The 20,041-nt window shown below is 49.7% G+C and overlaps 1 protein-coding gene across 1 annotated transcript; it reads left to right on the top strand.

The window, feature by feature from the left end:
* The first annotated feature begins 119 nt into the window (after window positions 1–119).
* LOC127058378 (zinc finger and SCAN domain-containing protein 29-like) lies at window positions 120–2,899 on the top strand. The gene is made up of 2 exons (XM_050968379.1): window positions 120–841; window positions 2,214–2,899. The coding sequence occupies exons 1-2, from the start codon at window positions 193–195 to the stop codon at window positions 2,762–2,764; spliced, it is 1,200 nt and encodes a 399-aa protein (XP_050824336.1). The 5' UTR covers window positions 120–192; the 3' UTR covers window positions 2,765–2,899.
* Window positions 2,900–20,041: the final 17,142 nt, after the last annotated feature.

The raw sequence follows: 20,041 nt of genomic DNA, 5'->3' as shown, positions 1-20,041 counted from the left end.
TGCAAAGCACGGCCAGCGCTGCAACTCCCTGGTTGCAGCGCTGGCTGTACACCCAGTCGAGCCTCGGGTGTAGGGATTCCAGCGCTGGTGATCCAGCACTGGTCAGCAAGTATGGACACCCACCAGCGCTTTTATTGACCTCCGTGGTATAAGGAGGTATCCCAGCATACCTTAGAAGCCTCTCTGGTAATCATGCACACTCCACTGCCCTGGGCTCAGCTGACCCCTCCTTTAAATGCCCCGGGAATTTTAAAAATCCCCTTCCTGTTTGCTCAGCCAGGTGTGGAGTGCAATCAATCATTCAATCAATCAGCGATCATGCCTCCACACCCCAAACGAGCCCCAGCATGGAACAATTCTGAGCTGCAGGACCTCATCAGTGTTTGGGGTGAGGAGGCTGTGCAAGCACAGCTGCGCTCCAGAAGGAGAAATTATGATACCTATGGGCAGATATCGCAGTCCTTGCTGAGAAGGGGCCATGAACGGGACGCGTTGCAGTGCAGGGTCAAAATAAAAGAGCTGAGGAGTGCTTACTGCAAAGCCCGTGAGGGAAATCGCCGCTCAGGAGCTGCCCCCACAACCTGCCGTTTTTACAAGGAGCTGGATGCCATACTTGGGTGTGACCCCACTGCCAATCCGAGGACCACGATGGAGAGTTCAGAGCAGGGAGAAGTGGAGGAGGGTGTAGAGGAAGCCGACAGTGAGGCTACTGGCGTGGAGGGAGACACCCCGGAGTCCCAGGAGGCATGCAGCCAGGAGCTCTTCTCAAGCCAGGAGGAGGCTCGCCAGTCGCAGCAGCAGGAAGTTGCTGGTGAGGAAGAAACTGAGGAGCGTGCTCGGGGTAAGCAGATTTTTATGTTTTGGGAGAGGAGAGTTTGGGTTATGGCTGCCTGCATGCATGCCTAAACGTGGAATAGCCCATTGATTTGCTCTATCACGTCTCTGTAATCTGCCTCGGTAATCTCTTGAAAAGTTCATGATGCAGTCATGCATCTGAAGAAGTGGGTATTCACCCACGAAAGCTCATGCTCCAAAACGTCTGTTAGTCTATAAGGTGCCACAGGATTCTTTGCTGCTTTTACAGATCCAGACTAACACGGCTACCCCTCTGATTCTTGAAAGTTGCAGCCAGAGCGTGCGCAATGTGCTTTCTCAAGTTTATCGGGAGAGCCACCGGGGTCCTTGTCCCGGTCAGGCTAACTCGTCCGATCCACTGTGCAGCGAGGGGTGGGAGAACCATGGCTGCACACAGGCAAGCTGCATAGGGGCCAGGGCGGAACCCACATTGCTGTAGAAGACCCTCCCTCTCTTCCCAGGTAACACGCAGCAGTGATATATCTGGCAGTAGGAAACCCTGTTGAGAATTTAGGGATACTTGAGTGCAGGGTGCCATGTTCGCGGTCCCCCCACCAGCCCCGCGGTGCGTTCCGGTCTCCCCACCCCCGTCCCAGCAGGCAGCCAGCCCCGCGGTGCGCTCCGGTCTTCCCCTCACCCCTTCCCAGCACGTAGCTAACCCCGCGGTGCGCTCCGGTCTCCCCTCCCCCTTCCCAGCAGGCATCCAGCCCCGCGGTGCGCTCCGGTCTTCCCCCACCCCCCTCCCAGCAGGCATCCAGCCCCGCGGTGCGCTCCGGTGTTCCCCCACCCTTCCCAGCAGGCATCCAGCCCCGCGGTGCGCTCCGGTGTTCCCCCACCCTTCCCAGCAGGCATCCAGCCCCGCGGTGCGCTCCGGTGTTCCCCCACCCTTCCCAGCAGGCAGCCAGCCCTGCGGTGCGCTCCGGTGTTCCCCCACCCTTCCCAGCAGGCATCCAGCCCCGCGGTGCGCTCCGGTATTCCCCCACCCTTCCCAGCAGGCAGCCAGCAAAGCTGTGCGTTTCCCCCCCCCTCACCAGCAGGCCGGCATTAACGCGGACCCCCCCCCCCGCCAGCAGCTCGCCACCTTCCTGTTCACTACTGTCCCCTGTGCAGGACACCAGCTACCTCCTGTACCCAGTGCAGATAAACCCCAGTGACCCATCGGTCAATTCCCCCTCCCAGGTGCACTCGGGGCAGAAACACTCACCCCATTGCTCTCCATGACTTAGCTTCCCTGGCCTCTCTGTGTTATGTGAGGTATGTGGGAAGGATGCTACAAAAAGTCTAAAAACTCCTTCACTGTGTGATAATAAACAATGTAGCCTCTGTGTATTACATGGTTCTATCTTTGTTTTTTCTAGTGACCTTGACTAATGCAGCCGGATCACCGGCCTCACGTCGCTTGCAGAACTTGAGAAGAAATCCCAGAAAATCAAAAGAAGAATTGATCAAAGCAGTTATGAATCACTACAACAGAGAAAGTAGGAAGACACAGGAATGGAGAGAGAAAATGTATGAATGGAGAGAGAAAATGTATGACTGGAGGCAAACAGAAAGCAGGAGAAAGGAATTGGCTATCAAAAAAACCTCAAAGCAGATGATAAGCCTCCTGGCTCGCCAAACTGAGTCTTTCGAGTCTCTCGTAGCCATGCAGGCAGATATGTACCGTGGTAACCCACGGCCCTCCCAAAGCTCTCTTTCTTGTTCCCCAGTATTTGCACAAAACACTTTTCTCCAGCAGCCAGTTTCTTATTACCCCCAGCTGCCCCCAACACCTGTACGATCACCTACCAGCCCTGATAACCATAATTCTTACCCTGTGCACTCCACCCCCATTACCCTGCAGCATAGTAATCCTGAAGTGCAGCAGACATTGAACAGTAATCCAAACAGGACATATTCAAACCTCTGAATGTACAGTCCACCACCCTAACCCCCCTGGCCTTTTATGTACTGTACTTTGAATAAAGGATTTTATGGCTTTTACAATACGTTTTATTATTGCAGGAAGTGGTAAATATTGTACCCCAAGGTAGAACAAAGCACAGCAAAGGCACCAAACATTACTGTTGGCTCTCAGCATCAAATTGCTCCCTTAAAGCATCCCTAATCCTTGAAGCCCTTTCCTGGGCCTCCCTAGTAGCCCTGCTCTCTGGCTGTGCAAATTCATCCTCTAGGCGTCGAACCTCGGAGGTCCATTCCTCACTGAATCTTTCACCCTTCCCTTCACAAATATTATGGAGGGTACAGCACGCGGATATAACAGTGGAGATGCTGCTTTCCCCCAAATCTAGCTTCCCATAAAGACACCTCCAGCGGGCTTTCAAACGGCCAAAAGCACACTCCACAGTCATTCTGCACCGGCTCAGCCTGTAGTTGAACCGGTCCTTGCTCCTGTCAAGCTTCCCTGTATACGGTTTCATGAGCCATGGCATTAAGGGGTAAGCGGGGTCTCCAAGGATCACAGTGGGCATTTCAACGTCCCCTACTGTGATCTTGCGGTCTGGGAAAAAAGTCCCGGCCCTCAGCCTCCTGAACAGGGCACTGTTCCGAAAGATGCGTGCATCGTGCACCTTTCCAGGCCATCCTGAGTAAATGTCAGTGAAACGCCCACGGTGATCCACAAGCGTTTGCAGAACCACGGAGAAATACCCCTTGCGATTAACGTACTCTGATGCCAGGTGGGGTGGTGACAGAATAGGAATATGCGTCCCATCTATTGCCCCTCCACAGTTAGGGAACCCCATTTGTGTAAAGCCATCCACAATGTCCTGCACGTTCCCCAGAGTCACAGTTCTTCTTAGCAGGGTGCGATTAATGGCTGTGCAAACTTGCATCAGCACCATTCCAACGGTGGACTTTCCCACTCCAAACTGGTGCGCCACCGATCAGTAGCTGTCTGGAGTTGCCAGCTTCCAGATTGCAATAGCCACCCGCTTCTCCACTGGCAGGGCAGCTCTCATTCTTGTGTCCCTGCGCCGCAGGGTAGGGGCAAGCTCAGCACACAGTGACATGAAAGTGGCTTTTCTCATCCGAAAGTTCTGCAGCCACTGCTCGTCATCCCAGGCTTGCAGGACGATGTGATCCCACCACTGAGTGCTGGTTTCCCGAGCCCAAAGGCGCCGTTCCACGGTGCTGAGCACGTCTGTTACTGCCACAAGCAATTGAGTGTCTTCAGCGTCAGGCGTTTCAATATCATCGTCTGACTCCTCACTGTCACTTTGCAGCTGAAGGAATAGCTCCACTGCCATGTGTGATGTGCTGGCAACATTCATCAGCAAGGTCCTCAGCAGCTCAGGCTCCATTTATAACAAAAACCTCAGAAATCGCTCTGCAGAATCACAATGCCGCCAAACTGCTCGGAATGTGTAGCAAAGCACCACGGGGCATTGGAACAGGAAGCGGAAAGACCCACACACTTCCTTCCCCTTCCCACAAGCCACAGTGCCAAAATGGGATGAGGTGCTCTGTGGGATAGCTGCCCACAATGCACCACTCCCAACAGCGCTGCAAGTGCTGTAAATGTGGTCACACTGCAGCGCTGGTAGCTGTCAGTGTGGCCACACTGCAGCGCTGGCCCTACACAGCTGTACGAACACAGCTGTAACTACCAGCGCTGCAAAACTGTAAGTGTAGCCATACCCTTTGAGGTGACTCAAGGACTCGTCCTTGTTTTTGCTGATACAGACTAACAGGACTACCACTCTGAAACCTGTCAGTATATACCTTGGGATTGGCAAATGCCTGTTAAATGGCTTTATTACCCCTTGAATGTCTCTTTAACAGTTTCAATGTTGTGCTAATAGGTCTGGCAGGCTGGAGGTTTTTTCACTTTTAACTGCTAGATTCCCTCCCAAGGAAGACTCACCAGGCTAGAGCAGCCATCTGTGGGAGCCTGCAGGAAGGGTCAGAACAGGGATAGGAAAACAAGAGGGTGGACACTAAGACCCAGTGGTGCCCCAAATTTTCAGGTGCCCTACGCAGCTGCCTATGTTGCCTATGCCTAAGGACGGCCCTGGAGGCATTTAAAGGCCCGGGGATCTCCGCAGTGCCTGGATCCCTGGGCCCTTTAAATTACCGCCCGGGAAACCGGCCCAGTACGGCATGGCTGGGAGCCCCAGGGCCTTTAAATCACCCCGGAGCTACCCGCTGCAGAGGTGGCAGGGAGCCCTGGGCTCAGGGGCGAAATAAAGGGCCCGGGGCTCCCCACAGCAGCAGGAGCCCCGGGCCTTTTAAATCCCCGCCTGAGCCTGGCTGCTGGGCTCTGGTGAGGATTTAAAGGGCCAGAGGCTCCGGCTGCTGTGGGGAGCCCGGGCCCTTTGAAGTACTGCCCAAGTCCCACTGCCTGAGCTCCAGCAGTGATTTAAAGGGCCTAGGGCTCCCCGCAGCGGCTGGAGCACTGGGCCCTTTACATTCCCGCCTGAGCCCGGCAGCTGGGCTCCAGTGGTGATTTAAAGTGCCAGAGGCTCCGGCCGCTGTGGGGAGCCCCGGTCCTTTTAAGTCCCCACCCGAGCCAGAGGCTCCAGCTGCTGCGGGGAGCCCTGGGCCCTTTAAAGCGCCGCCTGAGCCCCGCTGCCAGAGCTCCGCCGGCGGCACTTTGAAGGGCCTGGGCTTCCTGCAGCAGTTGGAATTCTGGGCCCTTTAAATCCCCATCCGAGCCCGGCTGTTGGAGCTCCGGTGGGGATTTAAAGGGCCCAGGGATCTTCGCAGTGGCTGGATCCCTGGGCCCTTTAAATTACCGCCCAGGAAACTGGTCCAGTACGGCACGGCGTACCAGCTCTTTCACCTCTGGTCATGGTGCAAAGCAGGGCAGGCCTTACACCCACTTGATCCCACTGGTCTACATTTACACTGGAGGGTGACCATATAATAACAGCAGTGCATTCTATGGGACAGTTATCATCCAGGCCCATCACAGAGTTTGGAGAAGTGCGCCGTGTTCCAGGATGCGACTAGTGCTTTTATAAGGTCAAGCCAGCCCCCACAGAACAGCCCAGAGGGATCTTTAGCCGACAAGGTGAAAACACGGCAGAGAAAACAAATTTCCCCCCAAAGCTGGTTTAATTAAAGAAAAATAGATATTTTTAGAAACTACCTTTGATTGGTTTTTTAGAGGGGGGGAGGCTTTGGGCCCCAAGCCAACAGAAGAGTGTTCAAAGTTCTTGGGAGCAGGGTGGTGTTTATAGAGGCAGAGGTCACAGTCAGGACTCCTAGGTCACAAATAAATTGCCTTGAATCTCCAGGACATGTATTTGTTATTCTAGGAGTAGGTGGTGAACGGTGGCTTTTACAGCTGGAACACAAGTGGCAGTGAGGGGGAAACAGACGCCTAGCAGGAAAGACAAACCAGATTGTTTTAGTGGGTAATAAAATCCTAAAGCACTGGACTTTGGATGAGCTGCTCTGTTGTTCTAGGGTCTGCAGGCAAACACATTTCCTTATTCAAACAAGCACGCCTCCCTCGTAGCCCAGGAGGCAGCTGAAGGGCAATTCTTTTTAGCTGGAGAAATACTTTAGCAGTGTTAATAAAGACTGAGGGCCTGATCTACCTCATACTCCACTTTATCCCGGTGAAACTCCATACGCCTCACCAGAGTCACTCCTGATTCATAGCAGGTAGACTTCACTGGAGTTAACTGCCTAGATGTCACTGGAGTTGTCCTGATTTACACCACTTGACTCCATATGCTTACTTGGGGTCACTCCTGATTCACATTGGCATAAGTGAAGTCAGATTTCAGAACTCAGTTTAGCCCAAATTTTACCTGCCAGGTGTCATCTGGTCAGAGAATGGGGCATATGGAAAATGGTCACAGGCACATTTTGGTGTTCTGTGAGTGTGCAAATGAGAGCTCGTTTGCCTGTCCAGCTGCAGCTCCTTTCAGCAGAGAGACTGAGGGGGCTTCGCTGCTATTGTTACTCAAGCTAGCTGTGATCACAGCTAGCTTGGGAATGTCTCCTTCCAGTTGCAGTGTAGACACTGCAGTGTCCCTTAGGGAGGCAGCGTGGCCTAGCACAGCGGTGTTCAACATTTTCTCATTGGCGGACCCCTAAAAAAATTCAAACGGAGTTGTGAACCCTCCGGAAATTTTAGATGTAGTCTGTGGACCCCCACAAGTTGAAAACCACTGGCTGAGTATATTGAGCACTGGACTGGGATTCAGAAGTTCAGGTTCCAGTCTCAGCTCTGCTGGTCAGCGACCGTGGGCACCTCACATCCCCTCTCTTCGCCTCAGAGAAATGGGAATAATGACGCTGGCCTCTTTGTAAAGTGCTTTGAAATCCCCTGAGGATAAGGGCTGGGGATTGTTGTTTGTGCCAGGCTTGTCCCTGTGGCAGTGACAGCCTGCTTGCTTCCTGCAGTCAAACTACAACCCAAGCTTCAGATTCATGGGATGGGAGCAGGCTATTGCTGCATCAGGTGCACATCCTGCCTCTGCTCTAAGAAGAAATGACCCTTTGCCCCAATTCACCTGGCCAGCAGCGCACTGCTGCACAGAAGCTTCCTCCCTGGCCTCTGTGATCATGCTGCCCACAAAAGCAGAAGACCTGATTGCTCTCCTCTTGCCCTGCGCAGCTGCTGGGGTGCTACTGGTCACAAGCACTCTCCTTTCTTTCCCAACAGCTGAAGCCAGCCCTCATTCAGCATTCCCAGGGTGGCAGGATCTGGCTTAGATCTCTATGTGACTGTGTGTTGTGCTGCTGTTCTGGCCTCAAATTGTTCCTGCTGCTTTCAACATGCCACTCGCTGTAATAGTCTGGCTTTCTATGCGTGACAGCCCTGGGCCACAGAGGATAAAGGACCTGCTCCTACAGTCAGCTGAGGGTGGTGCCCTTTAACTCAAGCAATTCTGGGCTTATGGTTTTTGTAGCAGAAGGGCAATGTCCAATCCCAGCTCCCGCATGTAATTGATGAAACAATTCTCTGTTGCCTTTAGCACATGGATTCTGTACAGCAGGGCCCATATGCAGATATTCTATAACTCAGGCCCCTGGCCTCCAAGATGAGAAATAAACCCTCAGGAATGGGCTTACCTGGGGAGGCTGCCGGTCAGCAGTGCAGAAGGGGTGCTAAGGCCAGTGGGAGTGCAGAGCCAGTGCTTGGGGCAGGGGCAGTGTGTGGAGCCCCGTGGCCCCCCCACCTAGGATCCAGACCTGCTGCTGGCCTCTTCCGGGGCGCAGCGCAGTGTCAGAACAGGTAGGGACTAGCCTGCCTTAGCCAGGCAGCACCACCAACAGGACTTATAACAGCCAGGTCAGCAGTGCTGACCAGAGCCGCCGTGATCCAGTGCCTTACATTCCACCACCCAGTACTGGGTTGCGACCCGCAATTTGAAAACCACTGATCTAGGCTATATTTTCCTAGTTTGTTTATGAGCAGGTCATGTGAGACAGTATCAAAAGTACTAAAGTCAAGATATACCACCCCATCTACCACTTCCCCCTATCCACAAAGCTTGCTACCCTGTCAAAGAAGGCTATTGGGTTGATTTGGCAAGATTTGGTTTTGATCAATCCATGCTGATCATTACTTATCACCTTGTTATCTTCTACTTGCTTACAGATTGATTGCTTGATTATTTTCTCCATTATCTTTCTGGGTACCAAAGATAAACTGACTGGTCTATAACTCCCTGGGTTGTCCTTATTCCCTTTTTATAGATACATACTGTACTATATCTCCAGTCTTCTGAGATCTCTCCAGTCCTCCATGAGTTCTCAAAGATAATCATTAATGGCTCAGAGATCTCTTCAGCTGGTTCCTTAAGTATTTTAGGATGTATTTTGTTAGGACCTGCAACTTGAAGACATCTAACCTAAGTAATTCTTAACTTGTTATTTCCCTATTTTAGCCTCAAATCCTATCCCATTTACACTGATGTTCACTATGTTAGTCATTGGATCATTGGGTTAGTGAAAACTTAAACTAAAAAGGCATTTAACACTTCGACAGTTGCTACATTTTCTTTTCTTGTCTTTCCCTCCTCATTGGGTAATGGGCCTACCATGTCCTGGGTCTTCTTGCTTCTAATGTATTTTTAAAATGTCTTCTTGTTTCCCTTTATGCCCCTAGCTAGTTTAATCTCATTTTGAGCCTTGGCCTTTCTAATTTTGTCCCTACATGCTTGTGTTGTTTTTGTTTTTTTTAAATTCATCCTTTGTAATTTGATTTACACTTTTTGTATGACTCTCTTTTTTGAGTTTCAGGTCATTGAAGATCTCCTGATTAAGCCAGGGTGGTGTCTTACCATACTTATAATCTTTCCTACATATTGGGATAGTTTGCTCTTGTGTCCTTAATAATGACTCTTTAAAACACTGCCGATTCTCCCGAACTCTTTTTTCCCTTAGAGTCTTACTCAGCATTTCTCTGAGTTTGGTGAAGTCTGCCTTCTTGAAGAACATTATCTTTATTCTGCTATTTTCCCTCCTACCATTCCTTAGAATCATGAACTCTATCATTGCACGATAAGGTGACCAGATGTCCCAATTTATAGGGACAGTCCCGATATTTGGATCTTTTTCTTATATAGGCTCCTATTACCCATCACCCCGATTTTTCACATTTGCTGTCTGGTCACCCTGTTTCATGATCACTTTCGCCCAAGCTGCCTTCCACTTTCCGGCTACCTGCATAGATTGAGCTCTGTGAGTCTGGATGCTGTATTCCAGCAGTGGTCACACTAGCACCAGATACAGAGGTAAAACAACCTCTCTGCTCCTACTCGAGATTCCCATTTATGGAACCTACAATCACATAAGCACTTTTGACCACAGCATTGCACTCAGATCTCATGTTCAGCTGATTATCCATCTCCACCTCCAAAACTTTTCTAGTCACTGTTTCCCAGGATAGAGTCTCCCATCATTCAAGTGTGGCCCACATTTTTTGTTCCTAGATGTATACATTTACATTTAGCCATATTAAAATACATACTGTTTGCTTGTGCACAATTTACCAGGCAATCCAGATTGCTTGGTATCAGTGAACTGCCCTCTTCATTATTTACCATTCCCTTAATTTTTGTGTCATTTGCAAACTTCATCAGTGATGTTTTTGTGTTTTTCTTCCAGGTCACAGATAAAAATGTTCGATAGTGTAGGGCCAAGAACTAATCACTGTCGGACCCTACTAGAAACACACCCGTTTGATGATGATTCCCCATTTACGTTTTGAGACCTATCAGTTACCCAGCTTTTAAGGCATTTAATGTGTGCCATGTTAATTTGATATGTTTCTCATTTTCTAATCAAAATGTCATGTGGTACCCAGTCAAATGCCTTGCAGAAGTCTAAATACACCACTGCCCCACTATAACGTGACCTGATATAACATGGGTTCGCATATAGCGCGGTAGCAGCGGGGCTCCGGTGGCTCCGGCTGCTGCGGGGAGCTCAAGGCCCTTTAAATCACCACTGGAGCCCTGCCGCCACTATCCCAGGGCTGCGGCAGCGGGGCGCCACCAGCGATTTAAAGGGCTCGGGCTCCCTGCAGTGGCCAGAGCCCAGAGCTCTTTAAATTACAGCCGGAGCCCTGCCGCTGCTACCCGGGGGCTGCGTCAGCAGGGCTTGCCCATGATTTAAAGGGCCTAGGGCTGCTGTGGGGAGCCCCGGGCCCTTTAAACCACCACTGCAGTCCAGCCACCGCTACCCCTTTATAACAGCATTTCACCTATAATGCAGTAGGGATTTTTGGCTCCCCACGGCTGTGTTATATCAGGGTAAAAGTGTATTCTGCTATCACCTGTATCGACAAAACTTGTATTCTCATAAAAAAAATCAAGTTAGTTTGACAGGATCTATTTTCTGTACACTCAGTTTGATTGACATTAATTACATCACCCTCCTTTAATTTTTTATTAATTGAGTCCAGCATCAGCCACTCCGTTATCTTGCCCAGGATCAATAACAGGCCTGTAATTACTCAAGTTGTCTCATTCACCCTTTTTAAATATTAGCACAGTATTAGCTTTCTTCCAGTTTTCTGGAATTTTCCCAGTGTTCCAAGACTTATTGAAAATCAACATCATCCGTCTGGCAAGGCCCTCACCCAACTCTCTTAAAACTCTTGGATGCAAGTTCTGCTTTTGAACATCCTCCTGAGATACTAGAGGGATGGAAAGAGTGTTATCATATGATATGACTAATCACCTGTTCTTTTCCCAAATACAGAACAGAAATACTCATTGAATACTTCTGCCTTTTCTACATTATTATTGATAATTCTACCATCTACATCTAATAATGGACCAATACTATTGTTAGGATCCTTTTTGTTCCTAATATACTTTAAAAACTCCTTCTTATTGTCTAAGGTTTGTCCTTGTGCCCCTTTGTCTCTCTTATCTATTTTCTACAATTCCTAGCTTCTGATTTATTTTCATTATTGTCAACTTCATCTTTCTTCCATTTGTTTATATATATATATATAAAACTGCCTTACTTCCCCTCTAAATCAGATCAGTTTTTTAACCAATATGGACTTCTTCCTCAATTGGAGGACTGTGAGGGTTTTTTGGGGGCATCTAGTGAGGTGTTCTTAAACAATTCCCAATTATCATTCACATTTCTGTTTACATTCTTCCTTGCAGCTGATTTGGCTCATCATTATTTTAATCTTTGTGAAGTTGGCCCTTTTAAAGCATTGACTATATATATCACTGGTTAGGACTTTATTCTCTTCACACATTATAAATGGGATCAAGTCATGATCACTTGTACCTAAGTTCAGTGTTGGCTCTACAGTTTTCGCCGCCACAAGCAGCGCACCGAATTGCCGCCGTGGACAGCAAGGGCAGTCCCTGTGCCCTTAGGGCAGCAGGCGCGTTTCCGCGGTGTCGGCAATTCGGCAGCAGCTTCTACGTTTAGCTGAAGCCGCCCGGACAGCTAAACGTAGAAGCTGCTGCCGAATTGCCGCTGCCGCGGAAACGCGTCTGCTGCCCTAAGGCACAGGGACTGCCCCCGCCGTCCACGGCGGCAATTTAGAGTGCTGCTTGGGGGAAAAACAACAGGGACTGCCGCCCCTTCAGATTGCCACCCCAAGCACCAGCTTGGAATGCTGGTGCCTGGAGCCAGCCCTGCCTAAGTTAGCATTAATTTTTAGTTCTGTAATCAGTTCCTCTTTATTTCTCAAGAGGAGGGCTACTATAGAATCCCCCCATGTGGGATGCAACACTTTGAGTTAGGAAATGGTCATCTATAAAGTTTAGAAATTCCAATGTCTTTCTGTCCCCTAGTGTAATTTAACAGTCTATAGCAAACACCAGCTACTACCTCATCTTGTGCTGTATCTGGTAGGACATTGACCCATAAACATTCAGGATCATTTTCTTATGAGTTGTCCGAGACCTGGAAACAGGCAGGGCCGGCGCTACCATTTAGGCGACCTAGGCAATGGCCTAGGGCGCCAGAATTTTTGGGGGGCGCTATTTTGCCAGGGGGGGCGGCATGCGGGTCCGGTGGACTTACCGCAGTGATGCCGACGGACGGTCCGCTGCTGGAAAGGCTCCGGTGGAGCTGCCGCAGTCATTTCGGCAGACAGTGCGCTAGTCTAAAGGCTCTGGTGGACCTGCCACAGGCATGCCTGCGGCAGGTCCACTGGAGCCTTTAGACCAGCGGACCACCTGCTGGCATAACTGCGGCAGCTCCACCGGAGCCTTTCCAGCAGTGAACCATCCGCTGGCATTACTGCGGTAGGTCCACCGGGGCCGCGGGGGGCGGCAAAATGGCTGTCCGCCTAGGGCGTCAGAAACCCTGGTGCCACTCCTGGAAACAGGTAATGACATTTTTGACAGAGTGTCATTCATGGGCGGCAGGTTTCATATGCTGGGGGAGGCTGTGCCTCTCCAGACAGCCTAGCTTGGCCCCGCGAATGCTCCATCCCCAGGCCCTCTCCGAAGTTTCCGGCACTCTGCCCTGGCCCAGGCTGGCAGGGGCTGGCCTGCCTGCCTCCCTCCCAGTACATGGACCATGATGCCTGGCCACCTGGCACACAGAGGCTGGGGGCAACTTCCCAGTACGCCAGGGCTGGGGGTGCTGTGACCACACTGCCTGGCCTCCCTGCACCCAGGCTGGGGATGCTGTGGCCATGCCACCCGGCTGCCTGGCCGCCCAGCACACCAGGGCTGGGGACACTGCCACCCGGTACTCTGGGGCTGGCTTCCCAGTGCACCAGGGCTAGGGATTCTGCAACCACGTTGCCCAGCCACATGGCGCATTGAGGCTGGGGATGCTGCTGCTTGGTGCTCCAAGGGTGGGGATGCTGCGACCGTACCGCCCGACTGCCCAGGCTGGGGCCAGGAGCTGCGGTAGGGTACTCTGGGCTCCTGTGTGGGAGGGGTGGCAGAAGAGGAGGGGAAGGGGAGGGGTATCGGGCACAAGGGGCAGGGCCGAGGGCTAGCCTCCCCTAAGGGCTGGGTCACTGGTCACCCATGGTGTCATTCTCTCTTCCCTTTTGCCCACTTGACCCTTCTTATTATGATCATTGATTTGTAACATTTGAATTATGGGAATCATCCCATTAGGTTTCGGTAATAGCAACTACATAAAATTTATGCTAATCAAAGAGCAATTCCAGTTCCTCTTGTTTGTCTCCTGTGTCCAGTGCTCTGTCCCTAGACCTCACTGCCTCCCAAATATGTGAGGTAGCTCTGAACTTCTGCTCTTAAGGTCTAACAACTTCTTTCTTCTTAAGAGAATCCAGACAAAAGTGCAGAAAGGGGAAGAGAGAGACAATGAGCAAGAGCCAGGGAAATACAGCTTCAGTCTCTGACACTCCCAGCTCAGTTGCTGGACGATTACGGACTCAGAAAACAGCTCAGCAGACCCTTTGCTTTGCTCCCGGCACTGATTAGGTTGCTCTTATGTCCCTCTGGGCCCATCTGTGGGTTGTCGTTTTTTCTACTGAGATCAGGCTGCTTTTGGCTTCTCACACTGCCCAGTGATGGTCACAGCAAGTGATGCACTCTGCATAGATGTCTTCTGGCTGGCTACTTCCTTCCCAGCTAAGTAGCTGCTCATGACCCAGTCATGGAGATTAGGATGTCATCTGCTTCCTCATCCTGGTCTGGCCTGGACCATTTACAATTCTTTCCCATACTCCACATACACACCCACTTATACATTTTCACCCACATACAGACATCCCACTCGCACACAGAATCTGCATCCAAAAACACTCTCTCCCACACTATTTGATCCACCCTCCCCTACAGGCAAACACCTAGCATCCCCAGGGCTCCTGCCTCTTCTCTGTTGTTCATTCAGGCAGCAGCCTGTAGACAAAGGTATCAGTCAGTGAGGAGATGGGCAGGATAGCCCTACAGCCAAGAAAGTGAAAGGCCCACTGGGCAAGTGCCTGGTGGGCCAGTCTGATATAATCAGAGGCTGCAGTGACAAATGGTCGTTGCAGAGAAGAAGGCTCTTGCACCAGCAATGGTGAGACTAGGGCTGTGCCTACACTTAAAATGCTATAGCAGCACAGCTGCACTGCTGTATCGGCCTTGCAGTATAGGCAGTACCTACAGCAGTGGGAGGGGTTCTCTCCTTGCTGTTGTTAATTCACCTACCTGAGAGGCGGTAGCTAGGTTGACAGGAGAATTCTTCCACCATTCCAGCACAGTTTACACCAGGGTGAGCGCTTTGCTGGTATAGCTATACCGGCATCCTGTATCCTAGCTATACCTTGCTGTGTACTATACTGGTATAACCGTACAGACCCACTTGCTGGCACAACTCCGTCGGGCCAAACCCAGGGCCTCTGTTCTTGAGTGTCATCTGCTGACACCTGATCTATTGGCTAGTTAGCTGTCTACGTAGGCACAGCCATAGAGCAGTGCAATGCTTGGGAAGTAGAGAGGTGAGGGCTCGAGAATGGCTGGCTGATGTGGGAAGGGGAGGGGGAGCAGAGGATATATGTGTGGATGGGGGAGAGGTGAGGAGGCAGCAGCACAGCTGGTGCCCAGGGAGGCGCTGATGGGATGTTTTGCCCAACTTACCAGCAGGTCGGGGAAGCAGATGCAAAGCAGCTAAGGAGAAAGCCAAGCCAGGCCTTCCTCTAGTGACAAGGGCATGTCCTTCATCTCCACTCCCTGCTCTGGGAATGCACACACACCAGGAGTACAAAGTCCAGCCCTGAGACTTCCTCTGCACTCAGAGCTCAGCCACTACCGGGCACAGGGAGCCAGAAACCTTGACTCTTGTGCTGTCCCCTCAGTAAAGAGTGTTAATGCTGCACTTTCCTTTGCTCTGCCACATGCCTCAGACCCTGCCTCTTGCCTTATCAACCCCCCCAACACTTGTTCTCCTGATCATCTGTCTGGCCCTCGATGTCCCCATCACTCAGCTCCCCCCACAGCTCTCCTGCTTACATGGCTTGTGAACGAATCAAACCAGTTTCCCTTGTCTTTCTCCCCCATCAGCTTTCCCCATGGCCAGAGCCTACCTCCCCAGCTTTCACAGGTCCCTGTTTCCAGTCCTACCGCTGCACGAAGCATAAAAGTCCCATTCAGTTACATCACATGAAGGCCAACAACTAAATAGTGACACATTTTATAAGTGCTTGTATTCAAATGCTAGAAGCCGAAATACTCACGTGGGTGAACTTGAGTGCCTGGTATTAAATGAGGATATGGATATAACAGGCATCACAGAAACTTGGTGGAATGATGATAATGAATAGGCCATGGTAATACTAGGCTACAAAAGATATAGGAATGACAGAATAGGTCGCACTGGTGGAGGAGTGACACTATAATGTGAAAGAAAGTATAGAGTCAAATAAATTTAAAATCTTAAATAAATCAAACTATACCCTGGAATCTCTATGGATAGAAATTCCATGCTTGAATAATAAGAGTATTGCAGTAGGGAAAATGCTACCAACCACCTGACCAGGATGGTGACAGTGACTGTGAAATGCTCAAGGAAATTAGACCGGCTAGAAAAACAAAAAGCCCAATAATAATGGGGAATTTCAACTATCTCCATGTTGACTGGGAACATGTCACCTCAGGACAGGATGCAGAGCTAAAATGTCTAGACACCATTAATGGCTGCTTCTTGGTGCAGCTTGTCCTGGAACTCACAAGGATGGAGGCAATTCTTGATTTAGTCCTAAGTGACACACAGGATCTGGTCCAAGAGGTGAATGTAGCTGAACTGCTCAGTAATAGCGACCATAATGTAATTAATGTTAACATCTTTGTAAGGGAGAAATTACAAAGAAACCCAGCACAGTAGCATTTAATTTCAAAGAGGGGAACTACAGAGAAATGAGAAAGCTAGTTAAATGGATATTAAAAGGAACACTCACACAAATGAAATGCCTGCAAACCACATGGAAACTTTTTAAAAGTACCATGACAGAGGCTCAAACTAAATGTATACTCCAAGAAGCTTTCTAACCATGGGTGGGCCATTGGTGCCCAAACCGTGGTCACACCCTCTGCACTGCTCCTTCTCCCCTGCCCTGCCTCTTCCCTCAAGGCCCCACCCTGCCCCTTTTCCCCAAGCTCCTTCTCCCCGACGCCCCACCCAGTCCCTTCTCTCCGAGCCCCCGCCCTCGCACCACCCTTCCTGAGGCTACGTCCCCACACCGCCCCTTCTCCCCAAGCTCCTGCCCTTATGCTGCCCCGTCCCCAGAAGCTCCGCTTTCACACAGCCCACAAAACCACATCCTTGCCCCTGCCACAGTCGTTCATCTTTGGGGCTGATAAAAAGTGTGAAGGGCATAGCCCGGCCTCTTTTCAAAGTGAGAAGGGCATGGCGCTTGGCCTCTCCTGTTCTGGCACTCCTGCTCTGGACCCCTTCCTATGGAGGGCCATCCCCTCTGCCAAGGTAAATCACCGTAGCTCATTGACTTTATGGAGCTACACTGATTGACACCAGTTGGGGAGCTGGGCTGGCCCGTGATGAGAAGTCTGAACTGGTGAATCTCTGGTCCCTTGGAAGGTTAGCTGTATCTCTGGTAACACGGCCCAGGTGAATGTATCTAAACAAATATGTGTTTGAGAATCATGAGGTACTTCTGACCTTCTCACATGTCCTGCCAGTGCAGCCTTCACATAGGGCCAGATCCTGGGAGGTGCTGAGCACCCTCCTCTTCCTGTGACTATGGGAGCTGTGGGTGCTCAGCCTTTTGCAGGATCAGGCCCACAGATGGGTGCTGTGATGTGAGTCCCCTGGCTGGAAAGAGGCTGCCTCCACAGGTTTCCGGCAGGAGACAATTGCAGATCAAAGTGCACAATGGGGACCCACCCTGGGTGGATCACTGAAAACTTTGTATGAGGGGAGGCAGTAAAAGTCATGTGACAGGTCTGTTCCTTGGGTGGGTGTTTTAGTTATCATGAACATGGAGCATCGTATTTCCATTCAAGCGGGGGTCCCTGGAGACTACTTGCCAAGCGTAGTCCGAGGCCCACCACGATCCAAGCTGCCTGGATCGTGATGTATCTCATGGGGGCCAGTCATCTCTATAGGACCCACAGCAGAGAAGTAGCATTTCCAGCAACATCCATCCCCTGTCAGCAGTCAGAGCTGGAATCATCCTTGAGCCTCCTCCTTCCATTCCCGGGCTGGGACAGGACTGCTCCCTAGTGCATATCTGCCAGTGCTTCACCGGTTTGGTGTTAAGTGGCCCAAGTGAGGCCATTCCAAGACCATTCCACAGCCCAAGCCATCTCCCGTCCAGGGCATGTCCCCTCCAACCTCACCCATTCCTTCCATGACATCCCTGGGTCTGCCTGAGTACCTAACGGGTCCCCCTTGATCCAGACAAAGCAAGTGGGCACAGAGAGTGCCAGACCCCTCTGGGGGAATGGTCCCATGCCTGTGGGATCCCTGCAGGTAGCACTCTGCCCGTGGTTGAGCACTGCAGGGCAAGACCAATCCCTTACCCTGTCAGCTAGGTCTACCTTTGTCTGTAATGCCCCCAGCCTGCAGATCATGTCATAAGAACGGCCATATTGGTTCAGACAAAAGGTCCATCTAGCCCAGTATCCTGTCTTCCGACAGTGGCCAACTCCAGGTGCCCCAGAGGGAATGAACAGATCCCTTTAGATAACAGTAGTTGCTATTATCTGCATTAGATTTTGTATAGTAAAAGATAACTGCTCACGTTGGAGCCCCCATTAAAAGTGGAGATGATATGCAGAAATTTTGTGTGTGTAAAATATTATATGTACAAAAAAGAACTAAGTAAGTTCATGCATAGGTGCTGATTATCAGCAGGTAAGTATGCCCAGTGGTCTGTGATGGGATGTTAGATGGGGTGGGATCTGAGTTACTACAGAGAATTCTTTCCTGGGTGCTGGCTGGTGAGTCTTGCCCACATGCTCAGGGTTTAGCTGATGGCCATATTTGGGATCTGAAAGGAATTTTCCTCCAGGGCAAATTGGCAGAGGCCCTGGAAGTTTTTCGCCTTCCTCTGCAGCGTGGGGCACGGGTCGCTTGCTGGAGGATTCTCTGCAGCTTGAGGTCTTCAAACCACAATTTGAGGACTTCAATAACTCAGACATAGGTTAGGCGTTTGTTACAGGAGTGGATGGATGAGATTCTGTGGCCTGCATTGTGCAGGAGGTCAGACTAGATGATCATCTGACCTTAAAGTCTATGAGAACAGGTAATCATCAAAAAGCGACAAAGAGTCCTATGGCACCTTATAGACTAACAGATGTATTGGAGCATAAGTGCTCATGGGTGAATTTGACAAAGCACAAAGAAGGTATCAATGTGAGATTTCTAAAGATAGCTACAGCAGTCAACCCAAAGTTTAAGAATCTGAAGTGCCTTCCAAAATCTGAGAGGGATAAAGTGTGGAGTATGCTTTTAGAAGAGTTAAAAGAGCAACACTCTGATGAGGAAACTACAGAACCCGAACCACCAAAAAAAGAAAATCAACCTTCTGCTGGTGGCATCTGATTCAGATAGTGAAAATGAACATATGTCTGCCTGCACTGCTTTGGATTCTTATTGAGCAGAACCTGTCATCAGCATGGAAGCATGTCTTCTGGAATGGTGGTTGAAGCATGCGAACCTTTAGCACATCTGGCACATAAATATCTTGCGACATCGGCTACAACAGTGCCACAAGAACCCCTGTTCTCACTTTCAGGTGACATTGTAAACAAGAAGCAGGCAGCATTATCTCCTGCAAATATAAACAAACTTGTTTGTCTAGGTGATTGGCTGAACAAGAACTAGAACTAAGTGGACTTGCAGGCTCTAAAATTTTACATTGTTTTATTTTTGAATGCAGGTTTTTTTGTACATAATTTTACATGTGTAAGTTCAACTTTCATGATAAAGAGCTTGCACTACAGTACTTGTATTAGGTGAATTGAAAAATACTATTTATTTTGTTTATCATTTTTACAGTGCAAATATTTGTAAGCAAAAATACTATACACTTTGATTTCAATTACAACACTGAATACAATATATATGAAAATGTAGAAAAACAGGCAAAATATTTAATAAATTTCCGTTGTTATTCTATTATTTAACAGTGCAATTAAAACTGCAATTAATCACAAGTAATTTTTTCAGTTAATCATGTGAGTTAACCGACAGCCCTATTTTAAACCTGCTGCCTGTTAATTTCATTTGGTGACCCCTAGTTCTTGAATTATGAGGAGTAAATAATACTTCCTTATTTACTTTCTCTACACCAGTCATGATTTTATAGACTTCAGTCATATCCCCCCTTAGTCATCTCTTTTCCAAGCTGAAAAGTCCCAGTCTTATTAATCTCTCCTCATATGGAAGCCGTTCCATACCACTAATCATTTTTTTGCCCTTTTCTGAACCTTTTCCAAGTCCAATATATCTTTTCTGAGATGAGGCGCCCACATCTGCACACAGTATTCAAGATGTGGGGATACCCTGGATTCATATAGAGGCAATATGATATTTTCACTTATTTTCTATCCTTTGCTTAATGATTCCCAACATTATCTTTGTTTTTTTGACTCCTGCTGCACACTGAGTGGATGTTTTCAGAGAACTATCCACAATGACTCTAAAATCTCTTTCTTGAGTGGTAACAGCTAATTTAGACCCCATCACTTTATAGGTAGCATGGCCCTAGGATGTCTGAGTGAGGGCTCCTGTCAACCTCCCCCACCCTGCTGGGGGTGGTCTGGTTACACTATGGGGATCCCAGTGCAGGGAGGCTCCGTCACCCTGCCCA

The sequence above is a fragment of the Gopherus flavomarginatus genome, chromosome 9 (assembly GCF_025201925.1).
Source record: "Gopherus flavomarginatus isolate rGopFla2 chromosome 9, rGopFla2.mat.asm, whole genome shotgun sequence".
In the NCBI taxonomy this organism is placed as follows: domain Eukaryota; kingdom Metazoa; phylum Chordata; order Testudines; family Testudinidae; genus Gopherus; species Gopherus flavomarginatus.
The sequence above is the reverse complement of the archived record's forward strand: the minus strand, read 5'-3'. Positions and strand labels throughout refer to the sequence as shown.

Bases quoted from the DNA above. Each gene is read 5' to 3' on its own strand.
- LOC127058378 (XM_050968379.1), top strand. From the start codon at position 193: ATGCACACTCCACTGCCCTGGGCTCAGCTGACCCCTCCTTTAAATGCC. The intron at 842-2,213 runs GTAAGCAGATTT...TGTTTTTTCTAG, and splicing joins AACTGAGGAGCGTGCTCGGG to TGACCTTGACTAATGCAGCC.